Below are 26481 nucleotides of genomic sequence, written 5' to 3' on the forward strand. Positions count from 1 at the left end.
CCTACAAGAGCTACCAGTTACTGGTGTTGACCGCATACATTTTCAATGGTCCTACACACTACGTAAAACCTACCATCCATTTTCAAAACGTTTCACAGTTCAGAGCAGTTTGTCACGGGAAATGATTACAAGTATGACTCATTTGTCAAAAAATAATGCTATATAAATATAATATATCTGCATTGTAACGCAGTTGACATTTAAAGGTAATTTCAGTTTCAGCCGACATATGCTGCGTTTACAATGAATGCTGTCTCCGCGAGAAGGGTGTTGCTGCATCCCAACATGACTACCGGAGTATGGGCGTGTGAAAAAGAGTGGGTGTGTCGAAAGGGTGGTGATTTGTGTGTTTTGAAAATCCCAAAATAAATAATACAATTGTATATTGAAAAAAAATGTGAGTGTTAACAAATTGTTAATAACAGGAAAATGTTATAACAGGATGTGGGGGGTTGCTGTTGGTGCGCTGGCAGTATGTGTGTGTTGTTGGTGTATATGTGTGTGACTGCAGCACATTGGCAATATGGAACACACCCGTGGCAGTCTGTCTCGAGCGTCGCCACATTTCACACAGGGTCATCTGTTGAGACGACATGTAGCTAGGGTTAATTATGAAGAATGAATAGCCAGTGAAATGTCACATGTAAACAAATGATCTACATTAAAGAAGCCCCATGTAGCAAGAACATTAGCCTAGGGATGTATCATTATAAAATGGGGATTTAATGCAAGAATACCCAGAATCATAGCATGATATCCAATGTTTAAATGTTACCCATGACACTCAAATAATATAGTGAAATTACTTTGTATGTCTGAGTGGCGATGACGAGTCAATGCTTTCATAAGGTTGTCGCACACTATGCTGCATGGATTTACATGGATAATAAATGGAAATTGGTCAAATGGTCTGATTTACCTCAAGTGTGTACTCTACATAAGCTTGTATATTGACAGAGACCTCATAGATTCTGTGGAGAGTGTCATCTGATGTTCTGTGTTGTTTGTGCTGATGTGATGCTGTATTCTACAGACCCGCAGTGACACGCCATTACCTCCACACCCTCACCACAACGTGTTCTGCATTCTAAACAAGCATTTTGCTACACCCGCAATAACATCTGCTAAACACGTGTTCGAGACCAGTACAGTTGGATTTGATTTGAAAACATTCCTCTGTATAATAACAAATACATCATTCTGTATCAATGTACGCGTTTGTGGAGGAAAGCTTTACTTGTAATTACTCTGAATAAGTTACCTCACTTGAAATATGCGCTTGTTAACGAATACTTCCTTGACTTGATTGGGATGTGAAGTAGGGCTGTTTTACAAAAACTATAACTGTCTTTTTTTTGCTGAGCTCAGAGAACTTTACACAATCTTGAGGCTCATTCATAGACAGCTTCTTTACATCCCAGGACATATCCCAGTCTGCAGTTTATGCAGACAATAAAACACCTGTACTTGTGCCTGCCAACACATTTTGCAGCAGCTGGGGAGTTTGCCAGACTAATCTGTAATTCAACAGTTTTCTAGTTATTATTCCACTCAGAGTGAGACCTAATCTAATGTCTGGATGGAGTGGAGTGCACTGGCTGTCCAGAAATCCTGACTAACTGTCCACGTTGAGAATGTTATTTTCTTTTACATACGTTATAAATCCTCAAGATGCAAAACGGCGAGACTGCGCCGTAAAGTTGGGGCCACTGAACCGCAGTCAGGGCTGCCTGTGACATTTAGTTCCTGTTGGCTCCTCCAGACAATTTGGCACAGACTCCAACCAGAGTAACCAATCTTTCTATGGGTTAATGAAGAAGTGTTGGCAACAGCACATTAGAGTCTTAGGGTTAGATTTAATCTGTATCACGGAGGATCTGCATTGTAATGTGGTTGACATCTAAAGGTAATTTCCGTTTCAGATGACATATGCTGCATTTACCATAAATGCGGTTTCCGCAAAAACTCAATAACGTTCACAGAGGGTGGGGGGGGGGGGGTGCTAATGATATTTTGTTTGGGAGTACTGTGCTCCACTCAGCTGAGGAGTTATTTTCTCTCCGCTCATACAGGAGTAATAAAGTCCTAGTTCACAAATTTTGTTAAAAAATAAATATAAACTTGAAAATAAAATTGAGATTTTCCAGCACTCCTCGTTCCCACGGCTATGGTAACATTGTCTTTAAATGTCAATCGAGTTACAAGGCAGATCGTCCACGCTACGGATTGAACCAAGCCCTTATTCATCCCTCCATTCACCATCTAGCGGTTTTCTTTCTCAGAGTAAGAGAGGCTTTTTGCTTGACTAAGATTGACTAGCGTCAGGATGCCCTTGGCCTTGGGGGTTAAAGGTAATTCAATGGAGGGTTTAACCTCGGTCCGTAGATTGGGTTATCTGACAGCTCAGAGGAGGTACGAGAGCTTTGACAAAGTGACAGTATTTTCCTGCGGAGTCGCACTGGTGAGATGCATTTTCTCTTTTTGCATAAATCTGTTTGACCCATGCTGTGACTTCACTTGCAGTATGACACTCAGGGGAAAACTGTGGAGGTTACAGCATCTGACACACATATGGTAGATTTGTTAAGATGGCATCCTCATGTAGGTGTTACTTAAGGGAGGGCGCAAACTTCTATTGACAAGATAGGTGACTGGCCATACTTGCAATGGAAATCATTGTCAGCCCTATTGCTTTCCATTTACTGAATCATGACTTTTTGCATAATCTTTATAGACCATTATAATATATACAGTATAGATATGCAATTTAGCAGATGCTTTCACCCGAAGCAACTTAGTCATGCATGCATACATTTCACATGTGGGTGATCCTGGGAATCAAACCCACTACCCTGGTGTTCCAAGAGCCCTGCTCTACTAACTGAGCTCCAAAGGACCATTGAAAGTAATGCAGGGATTCAATCTGATCATGGGTTATAACCATTGTGGCTTTTAAAGGCAATTTTCCCGCGTTCACAGGGAACCCATTCACAGTAACACTGCATATGTCGGCTCAATCGGAAATTGCCTTCTACAACCCCCAATTGGATAGAATCCCTGCCTAAATGGGATGGCTATGGCCACCTAACTAACAGACAGACTTTTGGTTTAATTCGGCTTTTTGGCCTCTGCCTTCCCTGGAACAAATTAGGAAGAGCCTATTTGATTACTTTTATTGATCTGAATGTATTTTGTTGATGTCTGTAAACAGAAAGTCTCCATTGTGTATTTTATTATTTAACTAGGCAAGTCAGTTAAGAACACATTCTTATTTACAATGACGGCCTACCCCGGCCAAACCCTAACGACGCTGGGCCAATTGTGTGGCGCCCTATGGGACTCCCAATCACAGACGTTTGTGATACAGCCTGGAACCGAACCAGGGTCCGTAGTGACACCTCTAGCACTAAGATGCCATGCCTCAGACCGCTGCGCCACTCAGGAGCCCCTGTATGATGATGTCTCCTTGTGGAGTCTCCTTTTAACGTTGTACCGGACAATTTCACAACCAATTTGAAATGAGGTTGAACCGAGTGCATAACAAAATAATGACAAGCTTTTGAATAGTCAATTGCTCATCAGACAAATGTGAATTTAATTGGAACATAAACATCCAATGGGTTCCTGATAAGTCAATATTATTATGACAGTCATTAACTGGTTTTGCCCCTGGCTGTCAAACATTTATTTGTATATTATTAACCTATATAATTAAGAGGAAAAGAGAAATGTAAAGATTTGTCGATGTAAGATGCTATAATTTGGAGCATCAGACAGAGGTTACAGTATCTTTGTTTAGCGTCGTGCCATGTCATTTCAGCAAGCCATGACACCCACTATCTCAGATAGTTCTGAAATCATTTCTGTAATTAGAAACAGATCAGATTAGCGTTTCTGCAATTATCTTGTTGAAATATAATTTGATCTCTGAGAAATTAGGTTAATTGATTGCATCCAAATTGGCCATTTTAATTAATAGGATTCATAATATTCAATAAATATTGGAACTAACGGTACCTAACTTTTTTTAAACAATAAGTTCCACATGAGGAATCCAAATAAGTGGTCAAAAGCCATCCACGGACCCCCCCACAAACCACGGACCCCCCCACAAACCACGGACTCCCCCACAAACCACGGACCCCCCCACAAACCACGGACCCCCACAAACCACGGACCCCCCACAAACCACAGACCCCACAAACCACGGACCCCCACAAACCACGGACTCCCCACAAACCACGGACCCCCCCACAACAAACCACGGACCCCTACAAACCACGGACTCCCCACAAACCACGGACCCCCCACAAACCACGGACCCCCACAAACCACGGACTCCCCACAAACCACGGACCCCCACAAACCACGGACCCCCACAAACCACGGACCCCCACAAACCACGGACCCCCACAAACCACGGACTCCAAACCACACTCCCACACCCCCACAAACCACGGACCCCCCACAAACCACGGACCCCCACAAACCACGGACCCCCACAAACCACGGACCCCACAAACCCGGACTCCCCACAAACCACGGACTCCCCACAAACCACGGACCCCCACAAACCACGGACCCCCACAAACCACGGACCCCCACAAACCACGGACACAAACCACGGACCCCCACAAACCACGGACCCCCACAAACCACGGACCCCCACAAACCACGGACCCCCACAAACCACGGACCCCCACAAACCACGGACCCCCCCCACAAACCACGCCAATCCCACCTCAACAATGACTGTACAGTGTCAGTTCTCTATGTTTGACAAGTAGTATTGTTTCTTCATCCTATGTAATGTATTCTCAGTGAATTTTGTGATGTTTTTTTCCCCTGTTCAGAGAAATTAGTCAATGAAATTGTTAGGTGATGTCCCATCCTACATACTGATATACATCACCATCCTACATACTGATATTACCTCTAGATAGTACTGTTCCTGCTGTTAGGAACAGCACCCCCCTAAATAACAAAACATTTTTAACATTTCTTTGGATTCCACGTCGAGCTCATTGTTCGAAAAAGTTAGGTCAAAATTGAATGAATGTATTAATATAATATTCAATAGAGGAGGGTTGTCCTTGTCCCATTGCACTTTAGTGACTCCTGTGGCGGGCCGGGTGCAATGCACTCTGACACGGTCGCCAGGTGTAAGGTGTTTCCTCCGACACATTGGTGCGGTTGGCAAGCGAGCGTTGTGTCAAGTGTGGGGTCGTGTTTCGGAGGATGCACGGCTCTCTACCGTCGCCTCTCCCGCGTCCGTACGGGAGTTGCAGCGATGGGACAAGACTGTAACTACCAATTGGGAAGAAAAGGGCTAAATAACATGTACATTGATGGCACAAGCATAACTGGGACATTATCCTCCAAATTGAAGTTTGAGCAGACATCAAAATATGTACTAACTGACTTGGCTAATGAGCTAATTGATAAGAAAACAAACAAATGTCCCATTAACCCAAGTCTGAGAATAATGTGTAAGATTTGACTGTAATTAGTGTTAATGGTAATTACTCTGTTTTTGATGCACTGTAGAACAAACATTGCCTGTCGGCCTAGAAAGGATTATGATTAATTGTGAACAATGTACATTTCATTACAATATTACTCCTGATAAAAGGTAATTGGCTTCCATAATGATTCTGAATATGATCTGAATACCAATGTTAATAGTAGACATTTATTTATTTATCAAGAGCAAAGTGTTCTGCTCATTTGTGGCATTACCTTATCATAATAAAACAAAACATTCCGTACAGCCAGAAGAGGATGGGCCTTCCCTCTGAGCCTGGTTCATATCTAGGTTGCTTCATTCTATTGAGCTTTTTTTTTTAAAACAATGTGCTACTGCTTTTCTAGGCCATTAATGATTTACAAAATACATTTGACCGATTGACATTCTAAAGAACAGCATGTGGTAGGTAGCATGTCCTGTTGAATATTTTGAGGAAATACTGCTTACGTTTTTGTACATTACCAAACTCATTAAGCATCAATACAAGTCATCAAGGCAGGGCAATCAACACAGAGAAAGGAGAAAAACACCCAAACATCGCCTCTCTCTCTCTGATAAACTGCCACATTAGCCTGTTAATAAATTCACTTCCCCTTGGATTTTAAGGTAATAGTTCTGGTGTAATTACAATAATTTGCTAATTATTAATGTTGGTGATTTTAATAATACTAGAGAACATTTGTATTCCTTGGTAATGACTAGAAGGCTAAGAGGAACCTGACACTATTTATTCTCATGAGAGGAATCGAAAGGGAAGATTTAGATTGAAAGCGTTCTACCCCCAGCCTTGTTTCGGCCTGCCAGGTTAGCATGAATGATTTCTGTGGGGAGTTTATAACAGAGATTCTAAATGAACAGGGTGTGAAAAGCCACTGATCTATGTTAATGATGTCTTAAGGGTGACAGGAGATTCATATTATGATTAGTTTACTAATAGTATATTGGCTACTTTATACACTCAGCTAAACAGGTCCCAGGACTAAACATAGATAGTCAACCATACTGTTCCAATATTGTACAGTATTGCTTTGCATACAACTTTAAATACTCAGAAATAAGGTGGCGATATGTATTTTAGTTTCCTCTCACGACAATGATTAGATCAATCAGATGTGTTAGTTCAGCCGTATTGTCCAGGCTCCGTATACACAAGGCCACCTGGCCATGTAATCTTATTTATTGTGATCAAAAAGGCTAAACTGATCCTAGATCACAATCCGACTCTGACACTTTGTGGATACGGGCCCTGGACTGACTGTAACAACAGAGGCCCTGCACGACCAGAATCAGCCACCCTGGTCTTGTCTATTGTATACAATGAGAGATGATTGTCTCTTCAAGCTGAACACTGTCTCAGGGAAGGGCTACTTTTCTTCTACTGTCTCCTTTACCACTAACCAATGCACAAGGTCAGAATTCCTGAATATCCAATGTGATTATATTCACGTTTACTTTGAGTCGGACCCTGAGTAGATTGGTTTAACCTTGGTTTACCCCATTTTTACACACACCTGCACTACCTTTTAGTTATTTAGCAGACGCTCTTATTCAGAACAATTTATAGGAGCAATTAGGATAAATTGCCTTGCTCAAGGGCACGACGACAGATTTTCACCTATTCGAACCAGCGACCTTTTAGTTACTGGCCCAACGCTCTTAACCCCTAGACTACCTGCCGCCCCAATATTCACACACACACACGCATGCACTGACGAACACACACAAGACACAAATAAACACACTTAAAGTCTGTTTATGATCTATATCTACTGTATGTTTATTTATATATGTATCTATATATTTACAATGGGAAAACCTTGTTATGAACACATCAGTGATCTCCAAGCTTATCGCTACAGTGCAGAAGTTACCACTGCGCCATATTGGCTGAGGAGCCCTGTGAAAGATGCCAGTGTTTTCTTTATAGATGAATGCACTTCGATTTACTGTAAGGCAAGGCAGTGAACAGAGTATTTGCTTTGGCAAGATACCAAGTTTTTCTGTACATTTTTTCTGTTGCTGTGTAAATTCTTACAAGAAACATTATTTCTACATGAGCTCTCACTGTTATTGCAGTCAAACTAACTCGTAACACTGTAATTGTTCAGCATGAAAATAGTTTTTTAATCAACTTTATGAAACAGACTTGTGTTGTCTGGTAAACACAGTGAAGCACATAAATAATAGTTTGATTCTCGTTCTAAACAGTGAGGGGATAACAAAGAAGAAAGCACTGTATAATTATATTAATACAGGACATGTTTTTTCTGTCACTAGCTCTGAATAGCAGGAGGAATTTGAAGAGAAAAGCACCATCATCTGTACATTAGTTCAGTTGCATATTTATTTTCCCACTATTTACCATTAAATGCTATTTTCTGGTTGGAGGCTTTTCACATTTATTTTTGGGAGAAAAACATTTGGTGGAATTAATGTATAATCTCTGTCACCCCTGACCTTAGAGAGCCTTTTTATTTCTCTATTTGGTTAGGTCGGGGTGTGATTTGGGTGGGCATTCTAGTTTTTCTATTTCTTTGTTGGCTGGGTATGGTTCCCAATCAGAGGCAGCTGTCTATCGTTGTCTCTGATTGGGGATCATGCTTAGGCAGCCTTTTCCCACCTTGTTTCCCACCTCGTTTATCTTTTGTTTTTTTGGTGTTCATCTAAATAAAGATGTACGCTTACCATGCTGCGCCTTGGTTCGATCCTTCAAACAACGGACGGAACAGAAGATCCCAACAACTGTCTTCTGTTATGTCCGTTGTTTGAAGGATCGGACATGGTAAGCGTACATCGTTCTTTATTTAGATGAACAACAACAACAACAAAAAAAGATAACCAAACGTAACGTTCTGCAGGCTACACAGTAACTGTACAAAAGCAAGATCCCACAACTGAAGGTGGGAAAAAGGGCTGCCCTAAGTATGATCCCCAATCAGAGACAACGAACCATACTAGGCCAACAAAGAAATAGAAACAGATTTGCCCACCCAAGTCACAATCTCTCTCTCTCTCTCTCTCCTTTGTCATCTCTCTCTTTCTGAATTTCCTCACGTAAGGAAAGGGGGATACCTAGGTTGGGTTAAACGCAGAAGACACATTTCAGTTGAAGGTGTTCAGTTGTTCAACTGGTAGTGGCACCCCTTCAGCTGATGTTAAATAGGAGCGTTACATATTCTCATGTCAGTGTCCTATCATCAAATAAGCATTTACATTTTTTAACAGACTGGTTCTTGTGTAAAAAACAACTTTAGAACATTTTATTAAACTGGAAAATTGACTAAATTCTTTCATCATGGGTGGTTGATTATTGTAAAGATTCACAGTGAATGATATGTACATTTCTGCGTGTCTGTGTGTGAGAGAGTGTGCTTCAACATTAGAGTATGTCTCTGTCTCTTTCTCCATCCCCCTTCCTCCTTCAGTTGACATTGATGCCCTCGTCCAGCTGGTCTGAGCGGGCAATAAGTGTGTTGAGCATCATCTGCACATGCTCCGCCCTCATCTTGCTGATCTTCAGGACCTCCTCATGGTTCACCTTCTCCTCACTGCTGTAGTCTAGGGAGACCTTCACAATGATAAGAATACATTAAGATGCTCCGGTACCATACTCAATAACTAGTCAACAGATGACAGAATAGATACGCTGAGCTGTTCAGAGTGTGTGCAGATAAGGTACATCAAATGATATACAGCAATAAGAGAAGTCAATCAATACCTTGTTGGTGATGAGTGAGAGACCAAAGACCCTCAGGCCACAGTGCTTGGCCACTGTTACCTCTGGGACCGTACTCATGCCTATGGGGAAGAGGAAAGGGGTTGGGGAGTGCAGACGGGGACAGGAGCGGAGGTTGGCAGGTTCATGGGGATGGAAAGCGAGGGGGGCAGAGAGAAAATGGCTAAATATCCAACAGGGTTTGTGGGTGGCACCGGGTCATGGTTGTGTGTTTGTGTGTGTGTAGAGAGGTGGTTATACTATTCAGCATCATTAATAACCCCCTCCGTGTACTTCCCCCTGAACTTTGGTCCCGTTCCCTGAGATTAGGTCCCATTCCCTGAGATTAGGTCCCATTCCCTGAGATTAGGTCCCATTCCCTGAGATTAGGTCCCATTCCCATGTTAGTATTTAATGGGAACCCAGCCAGATCTCACATATCATTAAAACCATGCTAAAAACATGGATACAATTTACACAGGCACATACTGTACGAATGCAACGACAAAACAATGTTTACAGGCATAACCAAAAAGCATATGAATTAAAAATACTTATTAAGCCAAAGGTCTCACTCACTCAAACACAGCCTCCACTAAGCTGAAACTCAAGCATGGTAAAGAAAAAACACCACATAAAGAAATATGGATTGGCAGACCTGAATTGGACTCTCACATTAAATAATACACTCACAGGAGTAATAACTCAAAACGTCATCAAAACAAGGAACCAAAGCGGCTTTTCTTTTCTGGCTACAACAACAAGCTCTTAAGGTAACAAGTCGGCAAAATACATGTTCTTAGGGGGAGTGGATAATGAAAGATGTCATTCGTTAATTCTGCCCACTGTACATTGTAACAGATATTGGTGTTGTATTTTGATCCTGGATCAAATCATCAGACCAATTAGCGTCACAGCATGTAGCAGCCTGTTGGTCTATCTGTTGACCTAATCGCTAAGCTAATTAGCATGAGTCGGCTAACACCATCATTTATTAACGAGCCCAGCATGGGTGTTTTTACGAGGGAGGTCCAATTAGAGCAGTGATAATGAACTAAAAAGGGGAAAAGGAGAGTGAGCAAGCCTCGTCTGTGTTTGTATCGTTGTTAAACCATGTTGTGGCTGGTGGTCACTTGGCTCTCTGACAAAACATCCCCTTCCTGAGTAGATGCTTGATCTTGATACAGCATTTTGAAACACAAGTTGTATTAAATATCTTGCTATTGTTCCTTTAAACATAAATTGAACCATTTCCTAACATTAACTGTAATTTGTTGCTCAAGTCATAGCCAGTTCTGGTGATGAAAACCCGTTCGTGGTTGTAGCCCGTAGGCCTGTGTTGTCTCCACTCACCCACAGAGTCACACCCTAAGACCTGCAACATGCGTGCCTCAGCGATGGTCTCGAAGTTGGGCCCGCTCACCATGCAGTACACCCCTTCCCGCACAAAGTTGGTATAGTCCAGCTCATGACTGATATCCAGAGCTAGCTTCCTCAGGTCCTTACTGTAGGCATCTGACATGCAGGGGAACCGGATCCCAAACCTGGAGCAGAGCACAGACAATCACTACTGGCTTATCGATGGGACATATGGAGCAAATACTATTGCAATGTATCTCTCCTAATCTACCAATAATCTTCTACTATTAATAATATGAATAATACTGTAATATAATACAGTATTATGATAGTATACAGGCAACTGCCAACATAAAGGCAACACCAACATAAAGTGTCTTAATAGGGTTTTGGGCCACCACGAGCCAGAACAGCTTAAATGCACCTTGGCATAGATTCTAAGTGTCTGGAACTCTGTTGGAGGGACGCGACACCATTCTACCATGAGAAATTTCATCATTTCGTGTTTTGTTGATTGTGGTGGAAAACGCTGTCTCAGGCACCGCTCCAGAATCTCCCATAAGTTTTCAATTGGGTTGAGATCTGGTGACTGAGACCGCCATTACATCGTTTTCATGCTCATCAAGCCATTTTGTGCCCGGCGGATGGGGTCTTTGTCATCCTATTGGAGCAGAGCCAAGCTAGCCAAAATAATAGCCTGCCCAGCATTTTTATACATGACCCTAAGCACGATGGAATGTTAATTGCCTAATTAACTCAGGAACCACACCTGGGTGGAAGCACCTGCTTTCAATATATTTTGTATTCCTCATTTGCTCAAGTGTTTCCATTATTTTGGCAGTTACCTGTAGCTCTCTGAGCACTTACACTAAATATACAGTTTATTTGTCATTAATCTACAACCTCCTAGCTGTAAAGGGAAAATATGAATTACAGGTTCCATGTAACCTAGTGAGCTAGATAGATTACTTGAAGAGTATGTATTTCTTCCCCTCTCCCTCCCCGTGCTTCCTCTCTCCGGGATCATTTCAGTTCTCTCACTGACTGCAACTCTCTCTCTTTCCATCTCTCCTCCCACCGTTGTGCTTCAGACTATACTACATTTTTTCACTCTCTCTCCTTGACTCTCCCTCCATCACTTCCACTCTCCCCTACCCATTCCCCCCACCCCTCTCTCCGTCCCTCTTCCCTGCCTCTCTCCATCTCTCTGCCTGTATCGTTCATCATTGTAGCTGCACAGTGATTGATGTGCCCTCCCACACCCCTCTCCCTCTCTCCTTATCCCCCCTCTCTACCACTGTCTCCCCTTTCTTCCCTCAATCTTTCTGTCTCCCTGTCTCTGGTTGTACCGTTTGTCATTGGGGCCGCACAGAGGGTGCTGTGCCCTCCCACAACCCTCTCCCTCTCCCTCTCTCCTTACCTCCCCTCTCTACCCCTATCTTTCTGTCTCCCTGTCTCTGGTTGTACCGTTCGTCATTGGGGCCGCACAGAGGGTGCTGGCCGGCGAAGCCTGGCAGGTTAATGTGGTCCTTAATGAGCATGATGTCGCCCACTTTGAAGTCCGGACACAGGCCCCCTGAGGCGTTAGTCACAATGAGGGTCTCCACGCCCAACAGCTTGAAGATCCGCACCGGGAATGTGACCTGGGGGAGAAGAGGAAGGGGATGGAGAGGAGAGAAATATAGGTGGGGAGAGAGTCAGAGAGAGAAAACAAGAGAATTATATGAGTATAGAGGAGGAGAGGAGAAAGGAGTGGACGAGTGAAGAGGAAAAGGGAGTTGGAGAGAAAGGGAGGGAGAGATAAATATAGAAGAGAGGAAATGACGAGAGAGGTGAAGAGAATGCTACCAACACTTTATTGTACCATTAAGGGGAAGATGAGAAATGAGACATAAAATGTATTATTCTCTCTCTTGGACCATTCTTGGTTATCTCCAGCACCAGTAATACACAAGATGTGCATACAATCTGCTAGAAGCATGCAGCCACGACTTGTAACTCTGTCACACACACACACTTCTCTTGATATAGAAATACCCAATAGGGTACAGATGTAGGATCTTAATTTGATCACCCTGTTGCAGGAGAACTTTCCTGAAATGTAAAACTTGTAGTGTATTTGAGTGCAGCAATAAACATATGTTCATTTAAGTTTATTCACCAGAGTGCTGTCCAATTTTTGCTCTTTGCATTAATTATAATCCGCATAAGAATTCACATTTCCTGTTTGCTGCAGTATTATTTTCCTGCTGTAGAAAACTGACTCAAATTAAGATCCTACATTTGTAAGTCAGACCACTGTCAGACACATACACACGGCACCACTAGTGCAACATCCATAAACATGGTTTGCGTGTGTGGGTGCGTGTGTGGGTTGTACAGTGACTCATGAAAATGCACATTTCTGTCAGTTTGCAAGCTAGGATTGGCAATTGGTGAATATATTTCAATGCCAGATCACCTTTCTAGCCTCCCTCCCTCCTTTCCTCAATGTCTTTCCTTGCCTCACCTGCATGTATATTTGTGTGTGGCATAGGAGAAGTGATTTTTTTAATGTGTATACATGTTTATGCATGCTTATCTTAATTAAACATGCATGCCAATAAGACTCATCATGCTCCAATAACAGCCACTATACAATACAGAACTAGCACCAAGGCTAACTCCAGCTGCATGCTAGCAGTTTGTATGAAAGGCACCACTCACAGAGGGAGAGGAGATCAGGGAGGGCTAACGAAGCAAGCCAGCTAATTAACCTTGCCATGCATCTCCTACCGACACACTGAGATGAGAGAGATAACAGCTCACACCCTGATTGCAAATCAGGGGGAGGGAGGGAGAGAGAGAGCGCTTGTGCGAGTGCGATTCAACAAAGCCAAAACCATATTGCTTTTCTGCTATGTACCAGGCACTTGATGTCAAAACCCATGGAACAAAGTGTATCATAAAAGAAAGTGTATGAAAAGGGAGATATAAAATTGGTAACAAACTAGTAGCATCACTACGCCTTCCAGATATTTACTGAGTTCTCGCTGCAACACCTCTGTATTTGTTTTGTCTTGACGTAAACTCTTGTGAGAGTGGTGCGATGTTGGTGTCGGAAGTGTCAGATACAATGACTCATGGATGTGTCCCTGGGCTGATGGAGTGTATGGACACCCTGGTGTCCCTGTCACACATACTGGACTGCTGTCCGATAATGTTGGGAAAGAAAGTGAGCAGAACAGGGAAGACATGGAGATGAGAGTAGAGACATGGAGAGTGTGAGATTGTGTGGTGGTAGTGGTGGGGGAAAGATAAATTAAGAAAGAGAGAGAGAAAAGAAGGGAGAGAATGAGAGAAAGACAAAGAGAGTGGGCAGATGGCAGGCTGAAACCACAGCTGTATCGGTTGCATGTGCCCGGGTAAATTTAGCAGAAATCGCTTTGTTGCCTTGTCTGGTGTGCTGAGCCATAGGAAAGAGGTCCAACATCCACTGTAATCACACCTGTTCTTCTCTAACACCTTACACGTTTTGCTGCATGTTCAGTCAGCCCTCAAGATAGGAAACCTCATAAATGATTCATTTATTATATCTGTGTCGATATTGTACATGAATTTGTATTAAGTAGGGTAGCCTAGTGGTTAGAGCATTGGACTAGGAACCGAAAGGTTGCAAGTTCAAATCCCTGAGCTGACAAGGTACAAATCTGTCGTTCTGCCCCTGAACAAGGCACAGATAACAACACACTGTTCCTAGGCCGTCATTGAAAATAAGAATTTGTTCTTAACTGACTTGCCGAGTTAAATAAAGATTAAATAAATAAATATGGTTCAAGAGAAAATAGCTGATTGAGTGAAAAAAGCATCTCATCAACTATGTTATTATGTTCTAGTTAACTCTGCAACTATTTACTTTTTTCACAACTGCAACCAGCTTGACAACAAATACATAGACATAATAAAATAAATTAAAGTTTGTAAAAACATTTTGAAATGATATTTCATGCTAAACACCTCTTATAGCAACTTACAGTAATACATTTTCATACTGGTCCCCCATGGGAATCGAACCCACAACCCATGCTTTACCAACTGAGCCACACACATAATGTTTTACAGATTTGTCATTCAATTGTTTTTAAATTGTAAAATCATATTATGTGACAAGGCCAGACCAGAGATTGTTAGACACCTGTGATAATCTGAAGTACCCAAACGTGCCACTAGATGTCTTGTGACAGATTACATAAAATCCTTAAAAGAGACCAAATTCTGGTCGTTTAATGGTAAACTTCAAAAGTTTCCAGTAATATACCGTCCCTTTGCAACCCTAACCGTGACAGTGCTCACCTATGGGCTGCATCTCAAGAGTGTAAAGTTACTTCCTCTCCTTTGGGTCCTATCCTACATCTACTCTGATCTGAAGAGAATTGACAGGTGAAAACAATATTGTGGAGGTCAGAATTGAGAAACAGCCCATAGGAGATAAGACATTGATCTAGAGGGCAGCATTTGGTCTGTTGTTCTCTGTGTCTCCCTATAAACTGTCACCAAAGCCTCTTGCGGTGTACGATACTTCTGTATGTCCAATGGCGAGGCTGCAACCTAAGCCCTCCTCTGTGGTCACAGTCAATGAGAACATGATGACGTGTTTACTGCCTAGCACCTGGGGGGTAGAAATGCTGCTTCGATATCTCATCATAATTACACATCTTTAGACTGTCTCCTGCTGTTCTCATAGACTGTTATACAATATGTCTATACTTTCGCCGTCCAATGCAATCTAGGTCAATAGGAACATATTATTGTCTGGACTGGTCAGAATCAAAGGATGAGAATGAGCAATGTGGTATTTACTAGTGCTATTGATTGACAGGTACAATGTGGTGACCCTAAGTGAAAGGCCAAAAAGCCTGTGCTTCACTTATGTGCCGGTGTCCGGCAGCCATGAGGGTTGACTCTAATACATGATGTCATGTTGTCAATGTCGTAATTGCTCTGAGAATTTCCCTCGCCACTCCAGACAACAGAAGATTCCTTAGCCATTTACCAAGGGCCTAGAGGGTCTAGAGAGGGTTGCATTTATGCTGCCTTAACCAAAACAGTGGAAGGAAAGGACTCATTTAACTCTGGAGTGACATCATAAATATGCAGTGCTACAGCTGATTGAGTGGTTGATTGGGGCTGTAAGTCTCGACCAAGCAAAAACCTACACACAGAAAGTTGCTGCTTTGAAATACTTTTATATACAAATAAGACAAGCGTCGCAACACAGGTGAACGGCTGCTGGTACATACCTCTCATCCACTCAACATTTGGCCAGATATCCTTACAAGCTGTTTGAGAAAATGGCTTAATTTCATTGACATTTCGTTCAAATTCACACCAAATGACCCAACAATGACCTGATTGCTGCCAGGGACATTTTTAAGAAACAGGGCCCAGATCAGTGGTGACCCTGTCCTAAACTTTGTTTCTTAAAATATACAGCCTTGTGCAGAGTCAGCAGTTCCCAGGCTGGTTTCAGCAATCGTCTTCCTGCCTCCCATTTTCCTGATTGTGACAGATAAAGTTAATGGGCCAAGGCCGGAGATGCCAGCCCCTCTCTGTTATACAAATAGGAGGAGTTCTCCTTCAGTTAACATGACCTTGTTGAGCCACAATGGAGAGTTTTTCGCATAGCGTTCCAAAGGAAAGGACCCATTTTGTTTCACTCTTTTCCTTCTTTATGATGGCTAATATAAGCACACACTGGTGATGAATATTTCAAAACATCCGGTGTCGCCGTAGCGGGAATGTGTAAGGGTTATAGATGAGCAGGGACTGGGTTGAATCCATGGAGGCTATGGATATTGATGGTTAAAATAGTCTGATGTGATGTTTCCCTGATCTCAAAGGGCAGAGCAGCAAGGTAAAAGAGTAGAAAGACTAGTAGTGTAAAGTAAATGTCTTAATGTTGGATGTTTAAAATAGGGCCTATATTAAAATAATATAGATATAGTCTTCGTCATGGTACTGGGAGTCTCTAAATGTATGGGGTCCTTCGTTGCTCAGTTTGTAGCTCAGTTGATAAAGCATGAATGTTGTAATGTCAAGGTAGTGGGTTTGATTCCTGGGACCACCCATATGTGTCAAATGTACCCCCCCACATGATTGTAAGTCACTTTGAATCGAAGCATCTACTAAATGGCATATATTATTACCTGTTCATCGGTCAGATACTGTATTTGGACTTACCTTACAGAGTGAATAGCCCTCGTAGAGATGGAATCTGCCTTGCATGAAGACGCAGGATTTGCCTTTCAGAATACCAAACACCAGACACCCCTCATGACCCGGGACTGTGACGGACACAAGCATATTCTGTCATGGACGGTTAGTGATACAGCATGTCTCATGTAGGGTTAGAAAATAAAAACAGTGAATTTATGTTTTATTCATGTTTAATTTCATAGAAGTTGTCTGATTTGTGTTGTTCATACTCCAAGCATGAGAGAGTCCTATAGAAATAAAATACTACTGCTGTAATGAAAAACTCTCTGCATGTACATACAGTTAAAGTCGAAAGTTTACATACACCTTAGCCAAATACATTTAAACTCAGTTTTCACAATTCCTGACATTTTAATCCTAGTGAAAATTCCCACGTCTTAGGTCAGTTATGATCACCACTTTATTTTAAGAATGTGAAATGTTAAAATAATAGTAAATAGAATGATTTATTTCAGATTTTATTCTTTCATCACATTCCCAGTGGGTCAGAAGTTAACATACACTCAATTCGTATTTGGTAGCATTGCCTTTAAATTAGGTCAAACGTTTCAGGTAGCCTTCCACAAGCTTCCTACAATAAGTTGGGTGAATTTTGGCCTATTCCTCCTGACAGACCTGGTGTAACTGAGTCAGGTTTGTAGGCCTCCTTGCTATTACACACTTTTTCAGTTCTGCCCACAAATGTTCTATAGGATTGAGATCAGGGCTTTGTGATGGCCACTCCAATACCTTGACTTTGTTGTCCTTAAGCGATTTTGCCACAACTTTGGAAGTATGCTTGTGGTCATTGTCCGTTTGGAAGACCCATTTGCGACCAAGCTTTAACTTTCTGACTGATGTCTTGAGATGCTGCTTCAATATACCCACATCATTTTCCTTCTCATGATGGCATCTAGTTTGTGAAGTGCACCAGTCCCTCCTACAGCAAAGCACCCCCACAACATGATGCTGCCACCCCCATGCTTCATGGTCGGGATGGGGTTCTTCAGCTTGCAAGACTCCCCCTTTTTCCTCCAAAAATATGTTCATTATGGCCAAACAGTTCTATTTTTGTTTCATCAGACCAGAGGACATTTCTCCAAAAAGTATGATCTTTGTCCCCATGTGCAGTTGCAAACCGTAGTCTGGCTTTTTTATGGTGGTTTCGGCTTCTTCCTTGCTGAGCAGCCTTTCAGGTTATGTCGATATAGGACTCATTTTACTGTGTATATAGATAATTTTGTACCTGTTTCTTCCAGCATCTTGACAAGGTCCTTTGCTGTTGTCTGGGATTTTTTTTTTGCACTTTTCGCACCAAAGTACGTTAATTTCTAGGAGACAGAACGCGTCTCCTTCCTGAGCGGTATGACGGTTGCGTGGTCCCATGGTGTTTATACTTGCGTACTATTGTTTGTACAGATGAACGTGGTACCTTCAGGCATTTGGAAATTGGTCCCAAGGATGAACCAGACTTGTGGAGGTCTACAATTTTTTTTCTGAGGTCTTGGCTGATTTCTTTTGATTTTCCAATGATGTCAAGCAAAGAGGCACTGAGTTTGAAGGTAGGCCTTGAAATACATCCACAGGTACACCTCCAATTGAGTGAAATTATGTCAATTAGCCTATCAGAAGCTTCTAAAGCCTTGACAGAAATTTCTGGAATTGTCCAAGCTGTTTAAAGGCACAGTCAACATAGTGTTCTGACCCAATGGAATTGTGATACAGTGAATTATAAGTGAAATAACCTGTCTGTAAACAATTGTTGGACAAATTACTTGTGTCATGCACAAAGTAGATATCCTATCCGACTTGCCAAAGCTATAATTTGTTAACAAGAAATTTATGGAGTGGTTGAAAAACGAGTTTTAATGACTCCAACCTAAGTGTATGTAAACTTCTGACTTCAACTGTACATACAATGGGACCTACAGTTGAAGTCGGAAGGTTACATACACTTAGGTTGTAGTCATTAAAACTCGTTTTTCAACCACACCACACATTTCTTGTTAACAAATTATAGTTTTGGCAAGTCCACATAATTCACCCAATTTATTGTGGGAAGCTTGTTGAAGGCTTCCCAAAACGTTGGACCCAAGTTAAACAATGTAAAGGCAATGCTACCAAACACTAATTGAGTGTATGTAAACTTCTGCTCTAATTATGTTGGTAATCAGTTTAAAAAATAAATATGGCACCTCGGGTTTTGCTATATATGGCCATTATACCACGGCTAAGGGCTGTCTCCAAGCACTCTGCAATGCGTTGTACTTAAGAACAGCCCTTACCCGTGGTATATTGGCCATATACCACACCCCCCCCATGCCTTATTGCTTAAAAATACCACGGCTTTCAGACAATCATCATCCATGGCTCAAACCACCTGGTTTATAATCTGACATAGACTATATAAAGTGCATTCGCAAAGAATTCAGACCCCTTGACTTTTTCAAGATTTTGTTACGTTACAGCCTTATTCTAAAATTGATTCAATTGTTTTTTCCTCCTCATCACTCAACACACAATACCCCATAATAACAAATCCAAAACAGATTTAGACATTTTTGCAAATGTATTACAAATAAAACTTCAATATTACATTTACATAAGTAGTCAGACTCTTCACTCAGTACTTTGTTGAAGCACTCTTGGCAGCAATTATAGCCTCAAGTCTTCTTGCGTATGACGCTACAAGCTTGGCACATCTATATTTGGGGAGTTTCTCACATTCTTCTCTGCAGATCCTGTCAAGCTTGGATGGGGAGCGTCACTGCACAGCTATTTTCAGGTCTCTCCAGAGATGTTCTATCCGGTTCAAGTCCAGGTTCTGGCTGGGCCACTCAGAGACTTGTCCTGAAGCCACTCCTGCGTTGTCCTGGCTGTGTTCTTAGGGTCATTGTCCTGTTGGAAGCTGAACTTTCACCCCCAGTCTAAGGTCCTGAGCGCTCTGGTGCAGGATCTCTCTGTACTTTGCACCATTCATCTTTCCCTCGATCCTGACTAGTCTCCCAGTCCCTGCCGCTGAAAAACATCCCTGCAGTATGATGCTGGCACCACTGTGCTTCACCGTAGGGATGGTGCCAGGTTTCCTCCAGAAATGACGCTTGTCCTTCTGGAAGGTGGTCCCATCTCCACGGAGGAACTCTGGAGCTCTGTCAGCGTGACCATCGGGTTCTTGGTCACCTCCCTAACCAAGGCCCTTCTCCCCCTATTGCTCAGTTTGGCCAGGCAGCCAGCTCTAGGAAGAGTCTTGATGAAGGCCACTGTGTTCTTGGGGACCTTCAATGTTGCAAACATTTTTTGGTGCCCTTCCCCAGATCTGTGCCTCGACACAATCCTGCCTCTGAGCTCTATGGGCAATTCCTTCAACCTCATGGCTTTGTTTTTGCTCTGACATGCACTGTCAACTGTGGGACCTTAAGACGGGTGTGTGCCTTTCCAAATCATATCCAATCAATTGAATTTACCACAGGTCGACTCAAATCAAGTTGTAGAAACATCTCAAGGATGATCAATGGAAACAGGATGCACAGGAGCTCAATTTCAAATCTCATAGCAAAGGGTCTGAGTACTTATGTAAATAAGGTATCTGTTTTTTATTTTGAATACATTTGCAAAAATGTCTAAAAACCAGTTTTTGCTTTGTCATTATGGGGAATTGTGTGTAGATTGATGAGGAAAACATTTTATTTAATTACATTTAGAATAAGGCCTTAATGTAAGAAAATGTGGAAAAAGTCAAGGGTTCTGAATACTTTCCGAATGCACTGTAGTACTCAGGACAGCATGCAGTGTAGGAACAGTATCTGTGCTATTGAAATAAAAGTGTTAGTCATCCGCTGTCAAATGTCAACTGTAATTGTCTGTTTAGTACCCTTCTTTATAGTGGGGATGATGGCTGAGACCTCAGCAGAGTTGTGTTCGGTGGTGTGGAGATGATGTTAATTTGACCCTGAGTTTTGTCAGAGGCAATTTGTTGGAAAGTGCTGCGTAATGAGATAGAACCTGAATGATTACAACACTGTTTAGAGAAGTGACTTTCTTCTCCTCTGTCAGAGGTTGACGGTTGGCAGAGGGAAGTTTAGGGGGGAGGATGGTGTCAGTTATTACTCTGTCCATTGAAGTTACTTCAGAATCCATTCCATTGCTGCATTAACTTGTTTTAATGAGCGTAACTGGATGTCACTTTATATAGACTTGGTGTGAGTGACCAAGCAAACCATGTATTTCTAAGGATGCACTATCGTATTGGTTATCTAAGGATGCACTATCGTATTGGTTATCTAAGGATGCACTATCGTATTGGTTATCTAAGGATGCACTATCGTATTGGTTATCTGAGGATGCACTATCGTATTGGTTATCTGAGGATGCACTATCGTATTGGTTATCTAAGGATGCATTATCGTATTGGTTATCTAAGGATGCATTATCGTATTGGTTATCTAAGGATGCACTATCGTATTGGTTATCTAAGCCTTTATTGGATACTGCTATGTTGTGTGGATTTGATTCAATCTGGCCCTTTGGTTTTACAGGTTGTTGGATAGGCATTTTGTTGTTGTTTTTGTTTGCTGTTACAGGTTCACACAGCATAGCACCTGTTCACAGGCAAACACCAATATTAGTATTGTCTGAAATCACACTCATTTAGAATGTCTGCCAATCATTATGCTCTCCATTTAATTTACCAAAAAACGAGAAGTCTAGTACTGCACTGAACATCGATTAGTGTTTTCAATGGGCTTCTCTCTGACAAGCTTAAATTAACTAGAATATAATTGGGAAGACTGCAACACAAACCAAACCAGAATTGAAGATATTTTTTTTTTTAAATGTCAGCTCTGTCTAATGAAGGCAACATTGTCAAATAATGTCATTTCTAGGCTTCTCATTTGTTTATTTGTGATGCTATTGTTGTCCAAAAACACAACAAAAGCTGGTTACTAGAAAGGAGGCTATGGCTTTTCTGCAAAGACCCACCATACTCTAATAATAATAGGAAAGTGAACATTTGAGCGCTTATGCAGACATTTTATATTCACCTCCACATGATGAATATTTAAACATGTCCATGAGATCCTAATAAGAATTCCATGTGGAAGATATTAGGGCCTATTTTTACTCCAGTTATAATATTTTATTCATGGGGAGCAGTTATTCATTCTTGGTTCATTTTCCCGCCAACTGGTTATGATTTGTTTTTCCATGCGACATTTTGACAAAGACACACAGAAATCCCAAATGCATTTCAGCAAGTAAATAATGAACTACTTAGCTGCAATGGTGTGTCAATGGAATCATTGAGGAAAATGTAAATTCCTCTGCTGTGCAGGCATAATTAAGAGCACTACACAGGTTCACCTGATGTTTGGGAGAATCAGTGAACAAGCTAATTGGGGTGAGGTGATGTTTACAGAGAGGTGTTGCCTATTATATTTGTCAAAGTGTGTGTGTGTGTGTGTGTGTGTGTGTGTGTGTGTGTGTGTGTGTGTGTGTGTGTGTGTGTGTGTGTGTGTGTTGGTGTGTGTGTGAGGGGGTTGGTAGTATAGATTGACAGTTTATACCTAGCAAACCATTTCTGGTTACTTCTGAATTCCCAGAATGTTAGTAGGTTTTGCCGGGACATTTTAACAACAGTCATAGGAAGTTTTCATGCTAACATTGGACGTAAACCAAATTAAGACTCCATAGGAACTTAATCGTAACATTGTAGGAACATTCACTGTTTGCTGGGTAGAGACCACAATATACTATCATTAGTCTCATATCAATATTATCATGACACATTATACATTCGTGACAGCGACTTCATCTCACCTGTGCTGACGGGGAAGTTGGGGATATCTGCGTAAGGGAAGATCTCTTTGTTGGTAACACCATCGGCGAGCAGGCCCAGGCCTGAGCCACACACCACTGCGATCTTAGGCCTGTGTCTCGTCCGGCTCAGAAGCCATTCTGTCGTCTGATTGTAGTCTTCAAAAGAGCAACAGCTAGGAGAGATGACACTCAGGTAATTATTTTTAAATAGACTGCCTGACTACACACCATGTAGAGCAGGGATCGGCAACAGGTGGCCCACGGGCCAAAACCGTCCCGCAAATGTGATTTTGGGGGGATTTAACTTTTTGGTCAAAAAAGACTGTAAAATCACCAGGAATTTAGCTAAAAAAGTGTTTAATTTTGGAAATCTGTTCCCAACCATTCCCACAAATAAAAAAAGAGACGTGATCGTGTCTCCATGGTTGCCTACCCCTGATGTAGAGACACATGCTTAATTCCAAATGAACCCCTTGTCCCTACCACTCAACATTTAATATGGATATGAAAGGATTTGGTATGAACAATATGGTAATAGTTCCACCATACCTATGTTTTTTCCCCGCCATATTGTCTACACCTTCTTAAACAAGTCCATAGGTGGTAGTGACAAGCTGTCAATTTTGAATTGGGCAGTTAACTGAATTAGGCAATGGAGTTAGGTATAGCTCAACTTCATAATTGGTTAGATAGAAATAAAACACACTTGCAATAGATAAATAATATACTGACTGTATCCTTCTAGGAACAATATTGTTTATCATCAAAAATGATGCAAGGAAGACGAGATAACATATCTACTTAGATCTTTGTTTACAGTGCCTTCAGAAAGTATTCATACCCCTTGACTTAGTCCACATTTTGTTGTGTTACAGCCTGAATTCAAAATGTGTTCAATATATTTCTCACCCATCTGGAATAACACAATACCCCATAATGTTACGTTGGTATAAAGGGATTGGGAGACAGGCGCAGGAATGCGTAATAGGGTTTTTTATTTCCCAAATTACAGCGTGCCGTGTAAAGGCACGGGGACGAAGACCAAACAAACACGTATACAATCACAGGGTAGAAACCCAAACAAAAGAGCGAGGAGTACCTCAAATAAATACACAATCGCACAATGATTATCACACGGGACGAGACCCGTAATCATCTGCACAATATACGTGGCACAAAAGCCAAAACAACATAGCACAGGTACTCACACGAACCAACGGACATTGGAACAATAATCAACAGGACAATGGTGAACAAAGGACACACTTATACAGTTACTAATCAAATGGGAATAGGGACCAGGTGTGCGTAATGACAGTTCCGGGGGGATCCATGACACATAATGACATAGTGAAAACATGTTTTATGAAATGTTTGCACATTTATTGAAAATTACAAACAGAAATATCTCATTTACAGAAGTATTCATACCCCTGAGTAAATACTTTATAGAAGCACATTTGGCAGCAATTACAGCTGTGAGTCTTTCTGGGTAAGTCTATAAGAGCTTTGAACACCCGGATTGTGCAACATTATTCTTTTCAAAATTAAATTGGCAGTTGATCATTGCTAGACAACCATTTTCAGGTCTTGCCATATAATTTTAAGTAGATTTAAGTCAAATCTGTAACTCGGCCACTCAGGAACATTCACTGTCTTCTTCATTAGCAACTCCAGTGTAGATTTGGCCTAGTTACAGATACAACTCCAGTGTAGATTAGGTTATTGTCCTGGTGAAAGGTGAATTCATCTCCCAGTGTCTGGTGGAAAGCAAACTGAACCAGGTTTCCCCTCTAGAATTTTGCCTGTGCTTAGCTCCATTCCGTTTCTTTTTTTATCCTGAAAAACTCCCAGTCGTTAACGATTAAAAGCATACCCACAACATGATGCAGCCACCACTATGCTTGAAAATATGGAGAATGATACTCAGTAATGTGTTGTATTGGATTTGCCTCAAACATAACACTGTATTCAGGACAAAAAGTGAATTGCTTTGAAATATTTTTTTAAGTATTACTTTAGTGCCTTGTTGCAGACAGGATGCATGTTTTGGAGTATTCTTATTGTCTACAGGCATCCTTCTTTTCCCTCTGTCAGTTAGGTTAGTATTGTGGAGTAACTACAATGTTGTTGATCCATCCTCAGTTTTCTCCTATCACAGGCATTAAACTCTGTAACTGTTTTAAAGTCACCATTGGCCTCATGGGGAAATCCCTGAGCGATTTCCTTCCTCTACGGAAGTATGCTTGTATCTGTGTATTGACTGGGTGTATTGATACACCATCCAAAGTGTAATTAATAACTTCACCATGCTCAAAGGGATTTTCAATGTCTGCTTTTTTTTATACAAATCTACCAATAGGTGACCTTCTTTGCGAGATATTGGAACACTTTCCTGGTCTTTGTGGTTGAATCTGGGTTTGAAATTCACTGCTTGACTGAGGGACCTTACAGATACATAATTGTATGTGTGGGTTACAGAGATGAGGTAGTCATTCAAAAATCTTAAACACTATTATTGCACACACAGAGTGAGTCCATGCAAATTATTATGTGACTTGTGAAGCAAATGTTGACTCCTGAACTTATTGAGGCCATAACAAAAGGGTTGAATACTTATTGGCTCAAGACATTTCAGCTTTTCATTTTTAATGAATTTGTAAAACTGTCTAAAAATACTATTCCACTTTGACATTATGGGGTTTTGTGTGTAGACCAGTGACACAAACTCTCAATATATAAATATAAAATTAGAAGTGCGCACCTCATTACAACGCAACACATCCGTATAGAGAACAGTTCCATTTGGCTTCATTGTGATCAAACAGGAATAACTCCAACTAATAAATCCGCTGAGGCACAGGAGGAATAACTGAAATAAGTGAGGAGATCTCACTGCTCTTTTGAAATGGTGTGCCTGACCTGAGGAAACATATTCAAAGCAATTGTTCCACAGATTGTCAACCCCTGAGTGGTATTTTACATTACAATTACAATTCAAATCCAATTTAGCCTCTTGTATTCACTGAGTGCACAGTATGTGACCTGACTTGTAAGTTGTTCTGATATAGGCCCCCTCTGAATATATTAACAAATCAGTGTATTTATTGAAAAGCAAGAATGAATACTATAATACCCTGCTAACCTGCAGTCTATGACTGTCTGTGCCTGTTTATTCCTCTCAGATTCACATTTTGAAATGTTCCTTAGTAAGTCCCTCTAAAAGTCTTTATGACTGCTAGTATGTTTGTTTTAAACAAACACATTAAATGTATGTAACAATTCCATTTTTGTTTCATAATTTATGGGAAACAAATCGAAATGTGTGTATTCACTGTCATCCCTGAATCAAAGTTGTGCTTATGCTAAACCAATCCATTTAAACTGGAAATATTGTCTGATGTGTGAAATATGATGAAGAAAATAACATTTACCATTCTGTACTTCCTTTGGTATGCATGATCCACAAACAGGTCTGTCAGGTGCAGTCTGGTGGGGAGTTTAGAGTTCATCAAAGCTGGCGACGATAGATAGAGTTAAGAGAGATCATGAGGGAGTGAGATAGTGCCACGCAACCTAGTGTGTGGAACCTTTTCATTGGTTGATTTTGAGGTGGGAAATAGTGTGGGGTATATTCTTTGGGATTCCTGGAGAAAAAAAAAACGTGCCGAGCCACATCCTCGTGGGATGCAAAGGTCCGATGTGACAAGGGTACATGCAAATAATTACAGGGTTTACCAATGTTCTTTTACCTATTTGAAGTCACGTTCATAGTGAAAGTGAATTTGTTTAACAAATCGGAAAGGACCTTACTACAATATTCACTAAC

General features: G+C 41.4%; 1 protein-coding gene across 1 annotated transcript; it reads right to left on the reverse strand.

The window, feature by feature from the left end:
* Nucleotides 1-7279: 7279 nt before the first annotated feature.
* pnp4b (purine nucleoside phosphorylase 4b) lies at nt 7280-26219 on the reverse strand. Its single transcript, XM_029679563.2, has 7 exons — nt 26087-26219; nt 22653-22825; nt 16821-16924; nt 12069-12244; nt 10596-10786; nt 9246-9325; nt 7280-9095 (listed from the first exon to the last, which is right to left on the reverse strand). Exons 1-7 carry the CDS (start codon nt 26110-26112, stop codon nt 8949-8951), a joined length of 897 nt encoding a protein of 298 aa, XP_029535423.1. The 5' UTR covers nt 26113-26219; the 3' UTR covers nt 7280-8948.
* Between the last annotated feature and the right edge of the window lie 262 nt (nt 26220-26481).

Source organism: Oncorhynchus nerka, linkage group LG14 (genome assembly GCF_034236695.1).
Source record: "Oncorhynchus nerka isolate Pitt River linkage group LG14, Oner_Uvic_2.0, whole genome shotgun sequence".
Taxonomy (NCBI): domain Eukaryota; kingdom Metazoa; phylum Chordata; class Actinopteri; order Salmoniformes; family Salmonidae; genus Oncorhynchus; species Oncorhynchus nerka.